The sequence below is a fragment of the Gopherus flavomarginatus genome, chromosome 10, assembly GCF_025201925.1.
Source record: "Gopherus flavomarginatus isolate rGopFla2 chromosome 10, rGopFla2.mat.asm, whole genome shotgun sequence".
NCBI lineage: Eukaryota > Metazoa > Chordata > Testudines > Testudinidae > Gopherus > Gopherus flavomarginatus.
In genome coordinates this window covers 71,314,762-71,333,596 of record NC_066626.1, presented here as the reverse complement: position 1 = coordinate 71,333,596, position 18,835 = coordinate 71,314,762, and the positions used below count along the sequence as shown (strand labels likewise).

At 46.0% G+C, this 18,835-nt stretch overlaps 1 protein-coding gene across 3 annotated transcripts in view; it reads right to left on the bottom strand.

Moving 5' to 3' along the window:
- The window catches only part of MYLK (myosin light chain kinase), a 344,254-nt gene that overhangs the window by 106,582 nt on the left and 218,837 nt on the right, over positions 1-18,835 (bottom strand). For 2 of the 3 annotated variants that reach the window (XM_050916915.1, XM_050916916.1), the window contains 2 exons: positions 8,687-8,884; positions 6,934-7,180 (listed from right to left, as the gene is read on the bottom strand). In XM_050916915.1, the coding sequence (XP_050772872.1) occupies positions 6,934-7,180; positions 8,687-8,884 (445 nt within the window). Of the gene's footprint in view, positions 1-1,716; positions 1,846-6,933; positions 7,181-8,686; positions 8,885-18,835 lie in introns of those variants that run through there. The other variant, XM_050916917.1, reaches the window with a different exon arrangement.

The following is an 18,835-nucleotide window of genomic DNA, read 5'->3' as shown; positions in this document are numbered from 1 at the left end:
ATAAAATGGGGATAATATGACTTACTCACCTTTGCAAAGTGCTTTGAGTTCTTTAGATTAATACGGTGATATAAGTGCAAAGAATTATTATTATTTAGGAGGGACTGGATGGCTCAGAGGATTAGTGAGAGGATATTAAGCATTTCACATACAGGACGCTGGTTTGACTCCAAGCTAGGCTGGGAGAAGCATTTTTTTTTTGCGCATTCCTGCAACTTATTTTATATATATATAAAAACTCTCTCGTGTTGGGATCTTATATGCTAAACAGCAGACAGAGGCAGATTTCAGTGTCTGAGTTACCACAAACCCTCCTAATGCTGGAATTCTGTATAGGTCCCTAACTGTAGCGGAGTTTAATGGTCGCACTATAAAGAACTGTGTTCGGAAGTGTTGGACTCTGTAGAATTGCTTTGCATAACATTGCTACACAGGACTTATCTTTAAAATGTCAAAGAATTTTTAAAAAAACAAACAAAACCCCAGCTGTGAAGCCTGAAGCTATTTTAAAAATAGCTTCTGTCCTAATTGTAGGATCAGTTTTCTCTGGAATGACTTTTGCGTTCAAGATATCTTAAAATGCTCATTTCTTGGCAGGATCTATTCAAATATTTTCACTGTATCTCCAGTCTACTCTTCCTGTATGTCCCCAGAAAGTGGGAAGCAAAGGAGAAGCATAGTAGCTGAAGTAAGGGGCGATGTTGAAGATTCCTGCTAAGTGGTGGCATGCGAAACAAGGATTGCAGATTGAATTATGCTTTCTAAAAATTAACTGAAAAAGGGCGAACAAATTGACCTCTAGCTGCAGCTCTGGTGCTTTAGGGATGCTCATTGTGAGGGTTCAGAATAGACTTTGGCAACTCTTTGCTCAGAGGCAGTTACATGGGAACAACATCCAGATCATGCAAAGTTTTAACCCTAAAAAAACTCACTAACCATAATGGGCTAGATTGTCAGCGTCAAAGTAGCTACACAGATTTACGCAGCTAAGGATTGGCCCAAAAGTGTTGTTACACCTTTATTAGGGTTTGGCAAATTTGCAATAGAAAAAGGGACAAGAGAGGGGAGGTCACTGCTTTCTTCCTTAAAAACACACAGCATGTTGATAGGAGAGCACCAGATTTGCACAGAAATGAATAACACATTCCCTCTGGACCATTGTTTCTAAAGAATAACTGCTTCTGGGTGCAATCTGGTGCATGTCAATTGCTCTGCAAATTACCTCTACTCAATAAAATTCAAAGAATCCCTGGCTCATGAGGAGGGGGAGCTAGCTTTAGATTTTCTTCACACCCTCAAAAACTCTATATAAAGTAATCAAAACTAATCAAACTTTCGAAGAGGTTGCTAAGGAGGAAGAAAGAGCAATTGTTAAATGTTTGGGAAGGGCTCGGCTACTATGGGGATAGGGTGACATAAGCAGAGCAGAGAATCTGCAGGAGAAGCAAGAGGATGATTCCTCAGCTCTCTGTTGCAAGACTGTTATTATGGAGACAATGGCTTGGCTTTAGGGGGGGCTCCTCCAATTACTCCTGATCTCCCTGTTTACATCAGGGAAGGTGCATCAGGAAAGAGAGAGCATTGTAAAGAAGCACAGAGATTTTTGCAAAACAAGATGATGATAAGGTGTATCAAAGCAGACATCACTGACAGAACATAGGGGGTGGGTGGGGGAGAAGGTGTTTCCATTTCCCCTAGTTAAAAAGCACTGCTTACCTTTAATTGGCTAAACCAATTTTTCTTCACATCCTGGACCAGGATCTGATTTACACTGTTGTATCAGCAAATGGATTCTGCTCCCTTGTCTCTCAAGTGAGCAGAGTTGCTGTTGCAGCTATACAGGCTGCTGTTTTCCATTTCAATGGCTGCAGCTCAGGAGCGGGTGACTCGATCCCTCTATTTATACTAATTTGTGGAACACCATTCCTATGGCCCTTTACAATAACATGTCAGCAAAACATTGCTAAGGTAATGAAAACAAACACAGCTACCACAAAGAACCGAGTTCTGTTTAGATTTAAAACAAGGAACAGTATCAGCTTAACCACTGTCCCTTGACATTCAGCATTCCACCCCCAAGGGACAAGGTAAGCAAATAATCCAGTTAGCATTTACTGAAGGAAAAGAAAGGGAGCTAACTAATAATCACTGATAGAACACAAGGACCAAACTGGGTTATATGCCTCTGTGAATTAACTAGGATACAATGGAGTGGAAGAATGAAGGTAAGGGGCCTAAAGATTTTTAACATATTTTTTGAATATGTGGGTGGTCAATGCAAATGGAAAATTGGGGAAGACATGAATAACATTTGGCAGCGCTTAGAAACCTCAGAGAAAGGCTTCTTAGAAACACCTAAGATAGATAGAATATCACACTTGATCAGTCTGTTCTTAAAGGTGTCCCTGTAGAAGTCAAATGTGAGTTTTGCCATCAGCTTCAGGGTGACAGGATGTCTCTGTGCAAATGCTTTATGGCTCGTGCAAGGTGCTATATAAAATTAATACAAGAAATGGCAAAGTACATTTAATTTGAAGAAAAATAGACTAAGTTTTAAGATCTTCTGGTGCATTATATTACCAGCCTGCTCTATTGTTGGGATTTCTCAGTTATGCTATGTGATGGGGTATCCACCCCACACAAGACTGGAAGGGGTTAAGGCAGGGGTCCCCAATGCAGTGCCCGTGGGCACCATGGCACCCACGGGGGCATCTAAGTACACCTGCGTCCTGGCCGACAGTCGAGCATCCACCAAAATGCCGCCGAATTTCTGCGGCGACGCCTCTCGATGATGCTGCTTGCCGCCGACAAACGGCGTCATCGAGAGGCGTCGCCGCCAAAATGCCACAGAAATTCAGCAGCATTTCGGTGGATGCTTGACTGCCACCACGGTCCTTCATCTAGTGCCCACCAGATGAAAAGGTTGGGGACCACTGGGTTAAGGTGATCAGCTAAGGGTATGTCTACATCTACAATTTGGCAGCGCTGGTTGTTACAGCTGTATTAGTACAGCTGTATAGGGCCAGCGCTGCAGAGTGGCCACACTTACAGCAACCAGCGCTGCAAGTGGTGTTAGATGTGGCCACACTGCAGCGCTGTTGGGCGGCTTCAAGGGGGGTTCGGGGAACGCGAGAGCAAACCGGGGAAGGAGACCAGCTTCCCCGCGGTTTGCTCTTGCGTTCCCCGAACCCCCCTGCAAACCGCAGGGAAGGAGACCTGCTTGCACAGGGGTTCGGGGAACGCGAGAGCAAACCGGGGAAGGAGACGAGCTTCCCCGCGGTTTGCTCTCGCGTTCCCCGAACCCCCCTGCAAACCGCAGGGAAGGAGACCTGCTTGCTCGGGGGTTCGGGGAACGCAAGAGCAAACTGGGGAAGGAGACCTGCTTGATTACCAGAGAGGCTTCCTCAGGTATGCTGGGATATCTGCTTATTCCACGGAGGTCAAGAAAAGCGCTGGTAAGTGTCTACACTTGATCACCAGCGCTGGATCACCAGCGCTGGATCACCAGCGCTGGATCCTCTACACCCGAGACAAAACGGGAGTACGGCCAGCGCTGCAAACAGGGAGTTGCAGCGCTGGTGATGCCCTGCAGATGTGTACACCTCCTAAGTTGCAGTGCTGTAACCTCCTCACCAGCGCTGCAACTTTGTGATGTAGACAAGCCCTAAGCCTATTAACTTCACAGGCTGCACCTGGAGGAAGAGCTGTGTTGCAAGGAATTGATTGTAAGAAGGTTCAGCTGGGCAGGAATAGGCGGGGCCTATAAAGCCTGGAAGCTGGCAACAGAGAGGGGCAGCTGCTGGGAAACAGCAGTCACTCCCTGGAAAGAGGGAGGAGGGTTTGGCGCTGCTACTCCCAGGGAAGGAAGGACCACCAAGAACGATAGGAAGTAGTCCAGGGAAGGAGCAGTGAGGGGCTGGGAGAGTAAAACACAGAACTGCTGGGCTGAAGGTCCCTGAACTGGAACCCAGAGTAGAGGGCGGGTGCACAGTCCCCTATCACCCTTGAGGGAGTGGCACCTGAGGCAGTGAATAGGTCCTGGGAAAACTGCCTAGGGCTGCTGAAGGAAAGACTTTGATATACCCCCCGGAAGGGGGAGATGCCGAGTGACCTAGCCTGAGGGCTGAGTCACAAAGACGACACTTCAGTTCCTGGGCTGAGAGGAGCGACAGACCTGAAAGAAAGATGGTGTGGCGGCATGCAACCTCTAGAGCTAATCCCCAGAGTGATGAAGAGGAGACGCCAGACTACCGGTGAGTGGTGCACCCCATCACATGCTATTATAAAATCCAGTAGCACTGACACAGAAGCATCTAGCTCTCTCAGAGCCATGTAGTTAAAGAGAAGGCAAATAGATTCAGCTGTCACTGCCTCTGATAATGTTTAGATAGGCAATAAACATATTTCCATACTCCACAAACAATCAAGTGTGCAGGACAGTGTGGGCTATTCATGTTGGTTCAGATTCTCAGCTGCTGTCAATTAGTGCATCTCCATGGACCATGATGGAGCTATGCTGATTTATACCAGCTGAAATTTCTTCGGCTATTATTTGTGGTGAGTGGTTTGTTACCTAAAGCACATGGTTTTATTTCTACTCCCTGAATGGTAACTGAAACTTTTACAAACCAGAGGAGTGTAATCAGCGTTTTCAAAATTCATCCAACAATTCCAACATAGCTTTATTATCCTTGTATGATCTCCAACAATTCTTGTTGTAAACAGATTAGGAAATAAACTTCAACTTTTATGTAGTCTCTCTGTTATGCTTTCTTCAGTTTACTATTTCATACCTGCATCAAGCCCACCAGAAATCTCCTATGGCACTGGCTTTGTTACAGAATTTTATGGCCTTAGCTCTATTTTCTAGTCTATCACATGGTATGGAAAGCCTGGCATTTTAGGTATGTCCTCGCTGCAGAGTTAGCCTGGATGATCAGCACCCAAGTTATCCTAGCTTGGGCACGCCACACTGCAAAGTCACACTTGAGTTACTGTGTCCTCACTAGTGCTGTACTCACCTGTGTGTCACTAGGACTTCTGGGGACATGTCCCATGGTTTTTTTTGTGTGCTGCAGTAAGCTGAGCCACTCCCAGCGAATTATGGGAGAAGCTGTCTGTCTTTCTGGGCACACAGAAGTCACGGACTATCAGCACTTGAATGATTAATCCTGTGTCCCCACTGCAAGGTCAGTTACCTGCCTGAATAAAAGCAGAATATGGGCTTCCACACCCTCAGTCAAGCCACCTAGCATGGGTTGAAAGCAGCACTTACGGTGAGTGAGAGGTTTTTGTGTGCGGAGGGGTGGCAGGGTTAGGTGAGTAAAAGCCCAGGCTAACTCTGCAGTGAAGACATACCCCAATGAATCAGTGTTGTGACTCCTCTGTGCTCCTTTAACATCTTAGTGTCATGCTAACGTATGGTGCACAGTGTGTTATGTAAGGTAGATAAAAATAACTCGTGTGCAAGAGTGACTAGAACTGGAGTACAAACGTTTGAAAGTAACACTGAAGAAGTTCCTGTCTAAACTGTCCACTAGTCAATCTGGACTAAAAAGGTAGCATATAGAGCAATCAGAGCAAATGCATTTGTACCTGATGTCACAGGCTCAAAGATCCATGGAAGTTAAATAAAATTTAATAAAGAAAGTCACAAAAATTGGACAAATAAGGCACCTAGCGTAGAATGATATTGGTATAAAGTTATACAATTAAGTTTATGACCATAAAGGGAACATGTTTATAGGTCTGATTGTCACTATCAATAGGGGGAAATAAAGCTACAGCACTTTCTATGTGACACAGAATGGCAGCAAAGTTGATGCTAGATTTGAAGGGCATAATTTTAAGAACGGACTAAAAGGCAAATCCTAGAGAATTTTTAAGAAGTGCCTTCCAGGTTTTTAGGGGATTAACACAAGCATGGAGTATCTTGCTCAATAAAGGCAATGTCTAATAGTGTTTTAGCCCAAATGAGGGGCCAGGAAAAGGAGGCTCTGGGAAGTGCATCCCCCCATGTGGTGAGTCAAACATGTGAAATGGTTCTTCTCGGAGGGATTGTTCCCTCAAAAAGCTGGGGTCATTAGAAAAAAAGCCAATGAGATAGCAGGGGAGCATGGTAAACAAATAGGCTTGGCCATGAAATCCATAATTAGATACGTATTTTACCTTTCCCACTGCCGCTGACCAAGCTTGATTTTTTTTCCAGCATCTAAAAAGAAAATTATGCCCCTACTCTCTCCCCCCCTTTTTTCTTTCAAATGCACCTCATTTCCTGTCGCAGCTTTAAATGGGTCTTTTGATCTATCACATGGACCCAGCTACTTTATTATTCACAAAATAGTACTTTACATTTCTACAGCACTTGGACTCAGGGATTGCAAAGCATATTACCACCATTTATGAACCCTTGTAACATCTGTTTTATAAACGGGTAAGGAGTTGCACCAAAAGATTAAGTGACTTTTCAAGGTCACACAGGCAGTCAGGGGCAAGACCAGGAATAGAACTCCATCCCCATGCTGTAATCATTGAGCTAAACTCCATCCAGACCTTTCCATAAGATCAGGAATCAGCCAGGGGAGGACTGGTTACACTGAAAGACCATGGCTGGCCATTGGGAATAACAGGCAAGCTGTCCAGGACAGCACCATATAAGCCAATGGGATGAGCGAACGCAAGGCTGTGAAGCAGGCAGCATGAGGTTCTATGCCTTCCTAGGGTGCTGGGAGGTTTTAGGAAAGGAAGATGTAAATGGAAGGGGTCTTGTTTTGTTCAGGGGATGGAGAAGGGAGGGAGGCCTGGTTGCAGTTTGGGGGATGGAAGTGGGAGTGGGACGAAAATAACTACATCAAAGTGCTCCAAAGGCTGGGGAAACAACAAATCTGCACCTCAAAAAATGGCGACCAGGTATTTCTTTTGTGGTGAACGTACCTGAGCTGGATTTCATACTGTCCAGCCTGACGGCGCTGCACATTCCTCATGATCAGTGTGAAGATGTCCTCGTTTTGCAGGATCTCGCACCCTGCTCCCGGCATTATTTCCTGCCCATCTTTAAACCAGTGAACTGTGGGGAAAGGGTCTCCAGCGATGGCACAGGAAATAAGGACATTCTGTCCAGGAGCCGCTGTCACTGATCGTGGTTTGCTAATGAACCAGGGTTGAATACCGTCCTGAGGTTCTGTAGCACACAAATGAAGGAGCAATATGGGATTAAAAAAAAAAAAGCAAGAGAAATGGCCACACCTAAGTGTGAGCATCCAACTGCCTACACTACATACAAAGTAATCACAGGGTCACAAGGGAATTCTGAACACTTTAGGGTATAATCTTCCAACCTGATAACACAGCTGGCCTTTAGCCTTGCAAGAAACTCTTAGTAATATTAATATTAAGTAATGATAGATCACATTATTAGCCAGATTTAGGCCCATGTTACAAACTTGCCCTAAATGGAGAACTGAGGATTTCTCTCTAGTGTAGGGGGACATGCGGGGAGCAGGTGTGGTGTCAGTGGAATGTGATTCATGGGGCTCTTACAAACTAGTGTAACAGATCTGCCATGAGGCTGAACCCTGAAGGCTGAATCCTGGGTCGGGCAGAGGGGGAAAGGCAGACAAAGCTACCTCTTCATTGCAAACCCAAGTGTGCCAGTCACTAGTCTGCTGTATCCAAGGATTAAGCCCTATAGCCTCCAAATCATTTAGAAACATTAATTTATCAGATAACTCGGGGGAAATAGATTTCCCATTTTAGGGAAACTGGGACAGAGGAATTCAGGACAAAGTCTGGAACTCCTCTCTCATTTTGGGTATCCAAACTGAGACATCTTGGGCTCAATTTTCAAAAGTAACCAAGTACTCACAATTCTAAATAACATGAATTGGAGCTATTGATGCTCAGGGCATCTGAAAGACAGACCCAACCACATCAACTTGGGCCTCCAACATCAGAGAGGAAAACTGAATGAAGATTTTATTTATTGAGGGCCCCAGCGAAAGAACCAGACTGGAGTGCTTGAAGACTTATGGCTGCTTCTCATATACTTAAGTGACTTGACCGTGCTACATCCCTGAATTTTTCTTTAAAAAGAGGTGGTGTTGAGTACACCTAAAACCCCATGCACTTAGCTTAGGGCAGAGCCCCCTCCCTGTACCTCATACCACATTAAGGATGGGATTTACATCACACAAAAGTTGCCTTCACAGACTTCATTTATGGGGTTGTATTCAAATTGCAGATGCCACATATTCCTCACACATTATTCTTATAGAGCAAGTAATAAAAGAAGCCAGCATGCCTGGCTCCTGGGCAGGTTTTCCAAATGCCCAGTGCTTTAATTAGAAAGAAAAACAGTACTAACTGGTTTACAGTAAGTCCATAGCTAAGTAAGCCTTGATAATCAGAATCTGAAGTGGTATTTAGCAGAATTCTTGCACTGTCCTTAGCAATAGTGTGCAGGGATGAGGTTTTTAAATAATGTGAAGTTCCATAGTAAAAATGGAGAAGTTGCTTTTGCTCAACATCTCTCTTAACCCAGACACACAGATCTGAGTGCTCGCAGTATCCACCACAACATACCTTACATACACAATCTACTTTAAATAGATCTCATCCAGCAGACTGGAATGCTGTCCTTTGTGCTCTTCCTAAACTTGGAAGGTTCAGAGAGCTTCCAGCTTCATACCTTGTACAGTCAAAGTTGCTTGGGTCTGAGTTTCTCCTAAGTCATTCCATGCTTCGCAGGTATATTTGCCCGTGTCCTCAGGGAATACCTCCTGGATGTACAGGCTGTATTCATTGCCTTTCTTTTCAAAGTGAAAGTCCTCTGTCTCTTGGATTTCTTTCCCATTGTGCAGCCAGATAATTTCAGGAGGTGGGTTAGCTGCACAACACCAAAAAAACAAAAGGCATCAACACAACTGAAAAGAGACACAACCTCATCAGCTTCATAGGAGCTCAGAAAAGACCCATTTCAGCCATGGCATAAGCAGGCACAAATCATACTGATTACCTATTGTGTGCTGTGCCTTTTTGTGCTAGGACTTGGATCACAAGTCTTTCAGAGTGTTTCATGAGATTTGGTATAAACATAACTCAGCTTGTTGCATTATCTCCCCTGCCACTGTTCCTTTTTTTATTTGCTACCATGTATGGGATCAGCATGGAAGCACAACCCTCTTGTAAAGTTGAATCTGTATCCGCCTCACCCAGATTCAAGCCAGAATCATCTAATAGGGTCACAATAGAAGTGATCAAAGATTGTGATTTCAGGTAGGGAAGAACTGGCAGAAGAAACAGTTACTTATTGTAACTGTGGTTCTTTGAGATGTGATGCAGATGTGTATTCCACTTAGGTGTGTGCATGCCCAGCACACCAGAGCCAGAGAATTGTGCCTAGCAGTATCTTTAGGGGGCAGTGCTTGTGCAGCACGCCAACAGCCCCTCCCCTGGCTATATGAGGCAGTGCTGCCTTGATCCCCCGTCAGTTGCTTCGTGCTCAACGTCCAAAGACTAGGCTCCAATGCAGAGGAGACAGAGTGGGTCATGGAATACACATCCACATCATATCTCTAAGAACCACAGTTACAGTAAGTAACTGTTTCCTCTTCTTCAAGTAGATGCAGCTACGTATCCCACTTGGGTGACTCACAAGCAGTACCCACCCCAAGAGGCTGGGCTCAGATTCTATCTACACGTTTGCATCCACTCTGGATGACACAGTAATGGCATAAAGGTTCGTAAATGTATGTATGGACAGCCAAGTGGCAGCCCTGCAAACATCCAGTACTGAAACATCACTGAGGAAAGCTATTGACGTAGCTTGCACTCTTATAGAATGAGCTCTCACCTGCTGAGGAGGTATAGTTGAAGCTATTTTGTATGCAGTCTTCTTACAGGATGTTATCCACCTAGACATCGTTTGTGAAGAGACCATTTGCCCCTTCATATGATCTGCATATGACACAGATGAGGCGAAGCACAAAATGGTTTAATCCTGCCCAGGTAGGTTAGACAACATCTAGTGTTTGGAGATGTTGCTCTCCAGGGATGAATGTGGCTTTGGAAAGAACACAAGTAAATACACTCCTTGGCTAAATGAAACTGAGGTGTGGCAGTAAAGTAACTTTTTCGTTGGAGAATAGGTCGGGATGGGGAGGAAGGGATATGGGAGGCTGAATCACCAGCACAAGAAGGCTAGAGAAACAACACTGCCTCAGCCATGCCAGGGTAATGAGGTTGAGTTTGGCCCAATCCGCTTTCAGCTGGAGGATGACCTGTGGAATAATTGGGATCAGGGGAAAAGCATACAAGAGAATCGATTGCTAGCTGAGATAGAAGGCATCAGTCAGGGAGCCTAGACTAAGGCCCCCTCAAGAGCAGAACAGACAACACTTCCTGTTTTCCCTTGTAGCAAACAGGTTGATCACTGGAATGCCCTATGCTACAAGGATGACCCACAGGATGCTTGTCTTGAGGGACCACTCGTGACTCAGGGAAAAAGTCCTGCTGAGATGGTCTGCAAGATGATTCTGGACACCAGGCAAGTGATCAGCTATCGAGTGATACTCTCCTCAATGCAGAACTGCCATAACCTGATTGCCTTTTAGCAGAACACCCTGGAGTGTGCTCCCCTTGCCTGTTGACATAATACATCACGGTGGCATTGGTACGTAGGTGAATCATTGAGCCCCTCATACAGTCCAGAAAGGCGTGACATGCATTGTAGATAGTCTGAAGCTCCAGTACATTGATATGCAGCGAGGTCTCCTGCTCTGACCACAGATTCTGAACTTTCAGGGACCCCAGATGTGCTCCTGTCCACCAGGAAGGTGTTGGTGACCACAGACCTGGTTGGTAAGAGCTGGACAAAAGGAATGCTCTGACATACATTTTCCATAAGTGTTCACCACTGCAAGATGACCAGGACAGCAGAGGGAGACGGACCAATCTGTCCAAGGGATGAAGAGTCAAGCAGTAAACTGTTCTGAGACACATTTGAGGGAGGCAAAGACCCAACCTTGCAAACTGAACCACCTGTGTGCAAGTGGACGTGTGGCCCAAGAGCCTCAGGCACATCAAACTGTTATGGAGGGCTGAGACTGCAGACCGAGGCAAAGGTGGTGAATTGCCTGAAAACGATCAATCACCAAAAATGTTATCAAACTCTTAGAGTCTACTAGTGCCCCAATGAACTTGATTTTCTGAGTGGGAGTCAAAGTTGACTTCTCTGTGTTTAGGATGAGACTCAGATGGTCAGGTAAATGCAATGTAGTGTGCACATGAGCCAGAACTTCCTCTCTGGGTCTGCCCCACAGTAGCCAGTTATCCAGAAATGGGAAGATATAGATTCCCTTCTTTCTGAGTGTCATAAACAGATAGCTAAGGGTTAATGTCTCTTTCACCTGAAGCACCTGACCAGAGGACCAATCAGGAAACCGGATTTTTTCAACTTTGGGTGGAGGGAATTGAGTGTCTGTGTCTTTGTTTTCTGGCTGCCTGCTTTCTCTGAGCTTTGGAGAAGTAGTTTCTATTTTCTAGTCTTCTGTTTCCAAGTGTAAGGACAAAGAGATCAGATAGTAAGTTATATGGTTTCTTTTCTTTGGTATTTGCATGAATATAAGTGCTGGAGTGCTTTGATTTGTATTCTTTTTGAATAAGGCTGTTTATTCAATATTCTTTTAAGCAATTGACCCTGTGTTGTATCATCTTAATACAGAGAGAACATTTGTACTTATTTTTCTTTCTTTTTATATAAAGCTTTCTTTTAAGACCTGTTGGAGTTTTTCTTTACTTCAGGGAAATTGAGTCTGTACTCACCAGGGAATTGGTGGGAGGAAGAAATCAAGGGGAGATTTGTGTGTTGGATCGCTAGCCTGATTTTGCATTCCCTCTGGGGGAATAGGAAAGTACTTTTTGTTTCCAGGATTGGGAACGGAGAGGGGGAGACCCTCTGTGTAGTTTCACAGAGCTTGTGTCGGTGTATCTCTCCAGGAGCACCTGGAGGGGGGAAGGGAAAAAGGATTATTTCCCTTGGTTGTGAGACTCAAGGGATTTGGGTCTTGGGGTCCCCAGGGAAGGTTTTTCAGAGGGACCAGAGTGCCCCAAAACACTCTAATTTTTTGGGTGGTGGCAGCAGGTACCAGGTCCAAGCTGGTAACTAAGCTTGGAGGTTTTCATGCTAACCCCCATATTTTGGACGTTAAGGTCCAAATCTGGGACTAAGGTTATTACATGGTGGCAGCGGTGGGATGATATAGACAGAATCCAGAAGCCAGTGGAAATATTTTATTTTTCTCTTCTCTGCTAAGGGCTTTTTAGCAGAGAGAAACAGTTGGTTTTAAAAGGGAACCAGAGAGAATTTTTTTTTTCTGCTCTCTCTGGCAGTTTGTGGCTTGCATGTTAAGGGTCTTTTGTCATGCAATAGCCCTCCCATTAGGAGGCAAGTACCAGCACTTATAGGCATGCAAATAAAGTGGTTTTTCTGGTTTCCCTTCATTGAACATTAGCTAGAGAGAGAAAAGAAAAAAAAGCACTGTTGCTAGGCAGACTTCAGGAGGCAACAGAACCTGCAGTTCAGAAGATAAACACCGGAGGGCACCCCAACACAAGAAAACAGGAACCATGACTTCTAAGGCAAAAATTGACGCCGAAGAACAAATCAAAGAAGCTGAACACAGGCGACAACTGGAAATAAAACAAAAAGAGATGGAGATGAAAGAAAGAGAAGAACAGATCAAAGAGGCAGCCTACCAAAGAGAACAGGCAGCCAAAGAGGCAGCCAAGGAGGCAGCACACAAAAGAAAACTAGAAGAAGAAGAGGTGGCCTACCGAAGGAAACAAGCAGAAGAAGAGTTGGCCCACCGCCGAGAAATGGAAAAGCAACAAAAAGAAATGGAAGAGAAGGAAAAACAGAGGAAACATGAACTGGAGTTGGCAAAAGCTGGGCTGCATGTGCCAGCCAACCCTAACAACCCGGCGCCAAATATTGCTCCACAGCACAGGAAATTTCCCACCTACAAGGCAGGTGATGACACCGAGGCCTTCTTGGAAAATTTTGAAAGAGCCTGTCTTGGGTACAACATCCCCGAAGACCAGTACATGGTAGAATTGAGGTCACAGCTCAGTGGACCTTTAGCAGAGGTGGCAGCTGAAATGCCTAAGCTGCAAATGAATGACTATAAACTTTTTCAAACCAAGGCCAGATACCGAATGGGGATAACCCCAGATCATGCCCGTCGGCGCTTCAGAACCCAAAAGTGGAAACCCGAGGTGTCATTTCCCAAACACGCCTACTACATTGCAAAAAACTATGAGGCCTGGATAACAGGAAACAACATTCAAACCTTGGAAGAACTAAACCTCCTCATACAAATGGAGCAGTTCTTGGATGGTGTTCCTAAAGACATCACACGGTACATACAAGATGGAAATCCCAAAGATATCGCTGAGGCGGGGGAGATTGGAGCCAAATGGATGGAACTGGCAGAAAGCAAGAAAGCTACTGTCAAGGGGAACGATTACCCCAGGGGGCACACAGACCATAAACCCTACAACCGAGGACAGCCAAAGACCCCACATACCACCCAAGTAAAGCCACAGATACCCTACCCTTCAACCTCACCAGTCTCCAGTAACTCACCTCGGCCCAGTGACCCATCAGATGGAAGATGCTTTAAGTGTAATGAACTGGGACATATCAAGGCCAACTGTCCCAAGAACACCATGCGAGTGCAATTCATTACACCACCATCACACCAAAGATCCCCAGGCCCGGATGCCTCTCAAATACCCTTGGAGCGAAGGGAAAATTTGAGAGTGGGCGGAAAGAAGGTTACTGCGTGGAGAGACACGGGGGCACAAGTGTCAGCTATCCACCAATCCTTCGTTGACCCCAAATTCATCAACCCAAAGGCCAAAGTTACAATTTACCCCTTCATGTCACAAGCTGTAGACTTGCCTACAGCTCAACTGCCTGTCCAGTACAAAGGCTGGTCAGGAATGTGGACTTTTGCAGTCTATGACAATTATCCTATCCCCATGCTACTGGGGGAAGACTTGGCCAACCAGGTGAGGCAGGCCAAGAGAGTGGGAATGGTTACACGTAGCCAAACCAGGCAAGCTTCCAGACCCATTCCTGTTCCTGAGCCGTCCACAGAGGCCCCGTCTGTGTTACCAGAGACCCAGACAGAGGTAGTGGACCCGGATTCCATGCCTACCACTGAAACAGCCACAGCATCTCCAGTCCCAGGCCCGGAACTGGAACAGCAACCAGCACCAGCAAGTGCAACCCCATCTTCAAACTCAACGCCAGAGGGCGCCAGCGAGCCAGAACTGGCAGAAGCACAAGACAGCCATACCCAAAAGGCTCAGCCAGAGCCTGAAATACCCTCAGGTGCACCAGCGGAGAGCGGTTCACCAGCAACGGAAACAACCCCATTACCTACATCACTTCCAGAGGGACCAAGCCCAAGTCCACAGTCTAAGGAAGAACTGGTGACCCCAGCCTCAAGGGAACAGTTCCAGACTGAGCAGGAAGCAGATGACAGCCTTCAGAAAGCTTGGGCGGCGGCACGGAGCACCCCACCGCCTCTCAGCTCTTCTAATCGATCCCGGTTTGTTATAGACCAAGGACTTTTATACAAGGAAATTCTTTCTGGTGGACACCGGGAAGAATGGCAGCCGCAAAAACAGTTGGTGGTTCCAACTAAGTACCGGGAGAAGCTCTTAAGCTTAGCCCATGATCATCCCAGTGGCCATGCTGGGGTGAACAGAACCAAGGACCGGTTGGGGAAGTCCTTCCACTGGGAGGGGATGGGCAAGGACGTTGCCAAGTATGTCCGGTCTTGTGAGGTATGCCAAAGAGTGGGAAAGCCTCAAGACCAGGTCAAGGCCCCTCTCCAGCCACTCCCCATAATTGAGGTCCCATTTCAGCAAGTAGCTGTGAATATTCTGGGCCCTTTCCCAAAAAAGACGCCCAGAGGAAAGCAGTACGTACTGACTTTAGTGGACTTTGCTACCCGATGGCCGGAAGCAGTAGCTCTAGGCAACACCAGGGCTAACACTGTGTGCCTGGCCTTAACAGACATCTTTGCCAGGGTAGGTTGGCCCTCCGACATCCTTACAGATTCAGGGTCTAATTTCCTGGCAGGGACCATGGAAAAACTGTGGGAAACTCATGGGGTGAATCACTTGGTTGCCACCCCGTACCACCATCAAACCAATGGCCTGGTGGAAAGGTTCAATGGAACTTTGGGGGCCATGATACGAAAATTCATCAACGAATTCTCCAATAATTGGGACCTAGTGTTGCAGCAGTTGCTGTTTGCCTACAGGGCTGTACCACATCCCAGTTTAGGGTTTTCACCATTTGAACTTGTGTATGGTCACGAGGTTAAGGGGCCATTACAGTTGGTGAAGCAGCAATGGGAGGGGTTTACGCCTTCTCCAGGAACTAACATTCTGGACTTTGTAAGCAACCTACAAAGCACCCTCCGACACTCTTTAGCCCTTGCTAGAGAGAACCTAAAGGATGCTCAAGAAGAGCAAAAGGCCTGGTATGACAGACATGCCAGAGAACGTTCCTTCAAGGTAGGAGACCAGGTTATGGTCTTGAAGGCGCAACAGGCCCATAAGATGGAAGCATCATGGGAAGGGCCATTCACGGTCCAAGAGCGCCTGGGAGCTGTAAACTACCTCATAGCATTTCCCAATTCCTCACTAAAGCCTAAAGTGTACCATGTTAATTCTCTCAAGCCTTTCTATTCCAGAGACTTACAGGTTTGTCAGTTTACAGTCCAGGGAGATGATGCTGAGTGGCCTGACGGTGTCTACTACGACGGGAAAAAAGACGGTGGCGTGGAAGAGGTGAACCTCTCAACCACCCTGGAACGTCTGCAGCGGCAACAAATCAAGGAGCTGTGCACTAGCTTCGCCCCATTGTTCTCAGCCACCCCAGGACGGACTGAACGGGCATACCACTCCATTGATACAGGTAATGCTCACCCAATCAGAACCCCACCCTACCGAGTGTCTCCTCATGCCCAAGCTGCTATAGAACGGGAGATCCAGAACATGCTACAGATGGGTATAATCCGCCCATCTACCAGTGCATGGGCATCTCCAGTGGTTCTGGTACCCAAACCAGATGGGGAAATACGCTTTTGCGTGGACTACCGTAAGCTAAATGCTGTAACTCGTCCGGACAACTATCCAATGCCACGTACCGATGAGCTATTGGAAAAGTTGGGACGTGCCCAGTTCATCTCTACAATAGACTTAACCAAGGGGTACTGGCAAGTACCACTAGATGAACCTGCCAAGGAGAGGTCAGCATTCGTCACCCATGCGGGGGTGTATGAATTCAATGTCCTTCCTTTCGGCCTTCGAAATGCACCCGCCACCTTCCAGAGGCTGGTAGATGGTCTACTAGCTGGACTGGGAGAATTTGCAGTTGCCTACCTCGATGATGTGGCCATTTTTTCAGACTCCTGGCCCGAACACCTACTACACCTGGAAAAGGTCTTTGAGCGCATCAGGCAGGCAGGACTAACTGTTAAGGCCAAAAAGTGTCAAATAGGCCAAAACAAAGTGACTTACCTGGGGCACCAGGTGGGTCGAGGAACCATAAACCCCCTACAGGCCAAGGTGGATGCTATCCAAAAGTGGCCTGTCCCACGGTCCAAGAAGCAGGTCCAATCCTTCTTAGGCTTGGCCGGATACTACAGGCGATTTGTACCACACTACAGCCAAATCGCTGCCCCACTAACCAACCTGACCAAAAAAACCCAGCCAAATGCAGTTAAGTAAACTAATAAGTGTCAAAAGGCCTTTACCCAGCTTAAGGCAATGCTCATGTCTGACCCTGTGCTCAGGGCCCCGGACTTTGACAAGCCATTCCTAGTAACCACAGATGCATCTAAGCGTGGTATAGGAGCAGTGCTCATGCAGGAAGCAACAAATCACAACTTCCATCCTGTCGTGTTTCTCAGCAAGAAACTGTCTGAGAGGAAAAGTCACTGGTCAGTCAGTGAAAAGGAATGCTATGCCATTGTGTACGCCCTGGAAAAGCTACGCCCATATGTTTGGAGACGGCGGTTCCAACTACAAACTGACCATGCTGCACTAAAGTGGCTTCATACTGCCAAGGGGAACAACAAAAAACTTCTTCGTTGAAGTTTAGCTCTCCAAGATTTTAATTTTAAAATTCAACACACCACAGGAGCTTCTAATAAAGTTGCTAATGCACTCTCCCGTAAGAGTTTCCCAAAATTCAGTAGTTAAAAAGTGTTCTTAAAATGTAGAAGTCTGTTAGTTATATACTTAGGAGTATATGTAAAGGTGTATGTGTTGTATTAATCTGTTTATTTTAAAGTTCTAAAAGGAAATCGCCGCCAGTGAGCTTCCCCACTGTCTGCAATTTGGGGGGCGTGTCATAAACAGATAGCTAAGGGTTAATGTCTCTTTCACCTGAAGCACCTGACCAGAGGACCAATCAGGAAACCGGATTTTTTCAACTTTGGGTGGAGGGAATTGAGTGTCTGTGTCTTTGTTTTCTGGCTGCCTGCTTTCTCTGAGCTTTGGAGAAGTAGTTTCTATTTTCTAGTCTTCTGTTTCCAAGTGTAAGGACAAAGAGATCAGATAGTAAGTTATATGGTTTCTTTTCTTTGGTATTTGCATGAATATAAGTGCTGGAGTGCTTTGATTTGTATTCTTTTTGAATAAGGCTGTTTATTCAATATTCTTTTAAGCAATTGACCCTGTGTTGTATCATCTTAATACAGAGAGAACATTTGTACTTATTTTTCTTTCTTTTTATATAAAGCTTTCTTTTAAGACCTGTTGGAGTTTTTCTTTACTTCAGGGAAATTGAGTCTGTACTCACCAGGGAATTGGTGGGAGGAAGAAATCAAGGGGAGATTTGTGTGTTGGATCACTAGCCTGATTTTGCATTCCCTCTGGGGGAATAGGAAAGTACTTTTTGTTTCCAGGATTGGGAACGGAGAGGGGGAGTCCCTCTGTGTAGTTTCAGAGAGCTTGTGTCGGTGTATCTCTCCAGGAGCACCTGGAGGGGGGAAGGGAAAAAGGATTATTTCCCTTGGTTGTGAGACTCAAGGGATTTGGGTCTTGGGGTCCCCAGGGAAGGTTTTTCAGAGGGACCAGAGTGCCCCAAAACACTCTAATTTTTTGGGTGGTGGCAGCAGGTACCAGGTCCAAGCTGGTAACTAAGCTTGGAGGTTTTCATGCTAACCCCCATATTTTGGACGCTAAGGTCCAAATCTGGGACTAAGGTTATTACACTGAGGTACACCATCACCATGATTGCACACTTCGTAAATATTCAGGGGACAGGGACGGAACAGATGAGAGGCTGAAAGGAAGCATCATGAACTGAAAACGGCACTCTGCCACGACAAACCAGAGGAATTTTCTGTGGCTCAGAAAATCACCACATGAAAATAGGCATCCTGAAAATCCAGAGCAGCAAACCAGTCATTCTGAAACAATGTGGGGGAGGATAGTGGATAGGATGGCCATTCATAACCTCAAGTATCTCATATATTTGTTGAGACTGCAAAAGACGAGAATAGGTCTTACCCCCTCCTTTTGGATTTGGGAATCAGAAAGTACTGACTCTAGTGTTCTGGAGGAACTTTCTCCACTGCTCTCAGAGCAGACCTGCTTGAGACATAGTATCTCGTGAGAACAGTTCCTGAAGAGGGACAGGGAGGAAGGGTAGGGCGGACAGAAACTGGATGGCATAGCCCAATCTGACAGTGCTCAGAACCCAGCTATCAGTGGTAATTAAGCCCCAAGCATTGTGATAGCTAGCCAG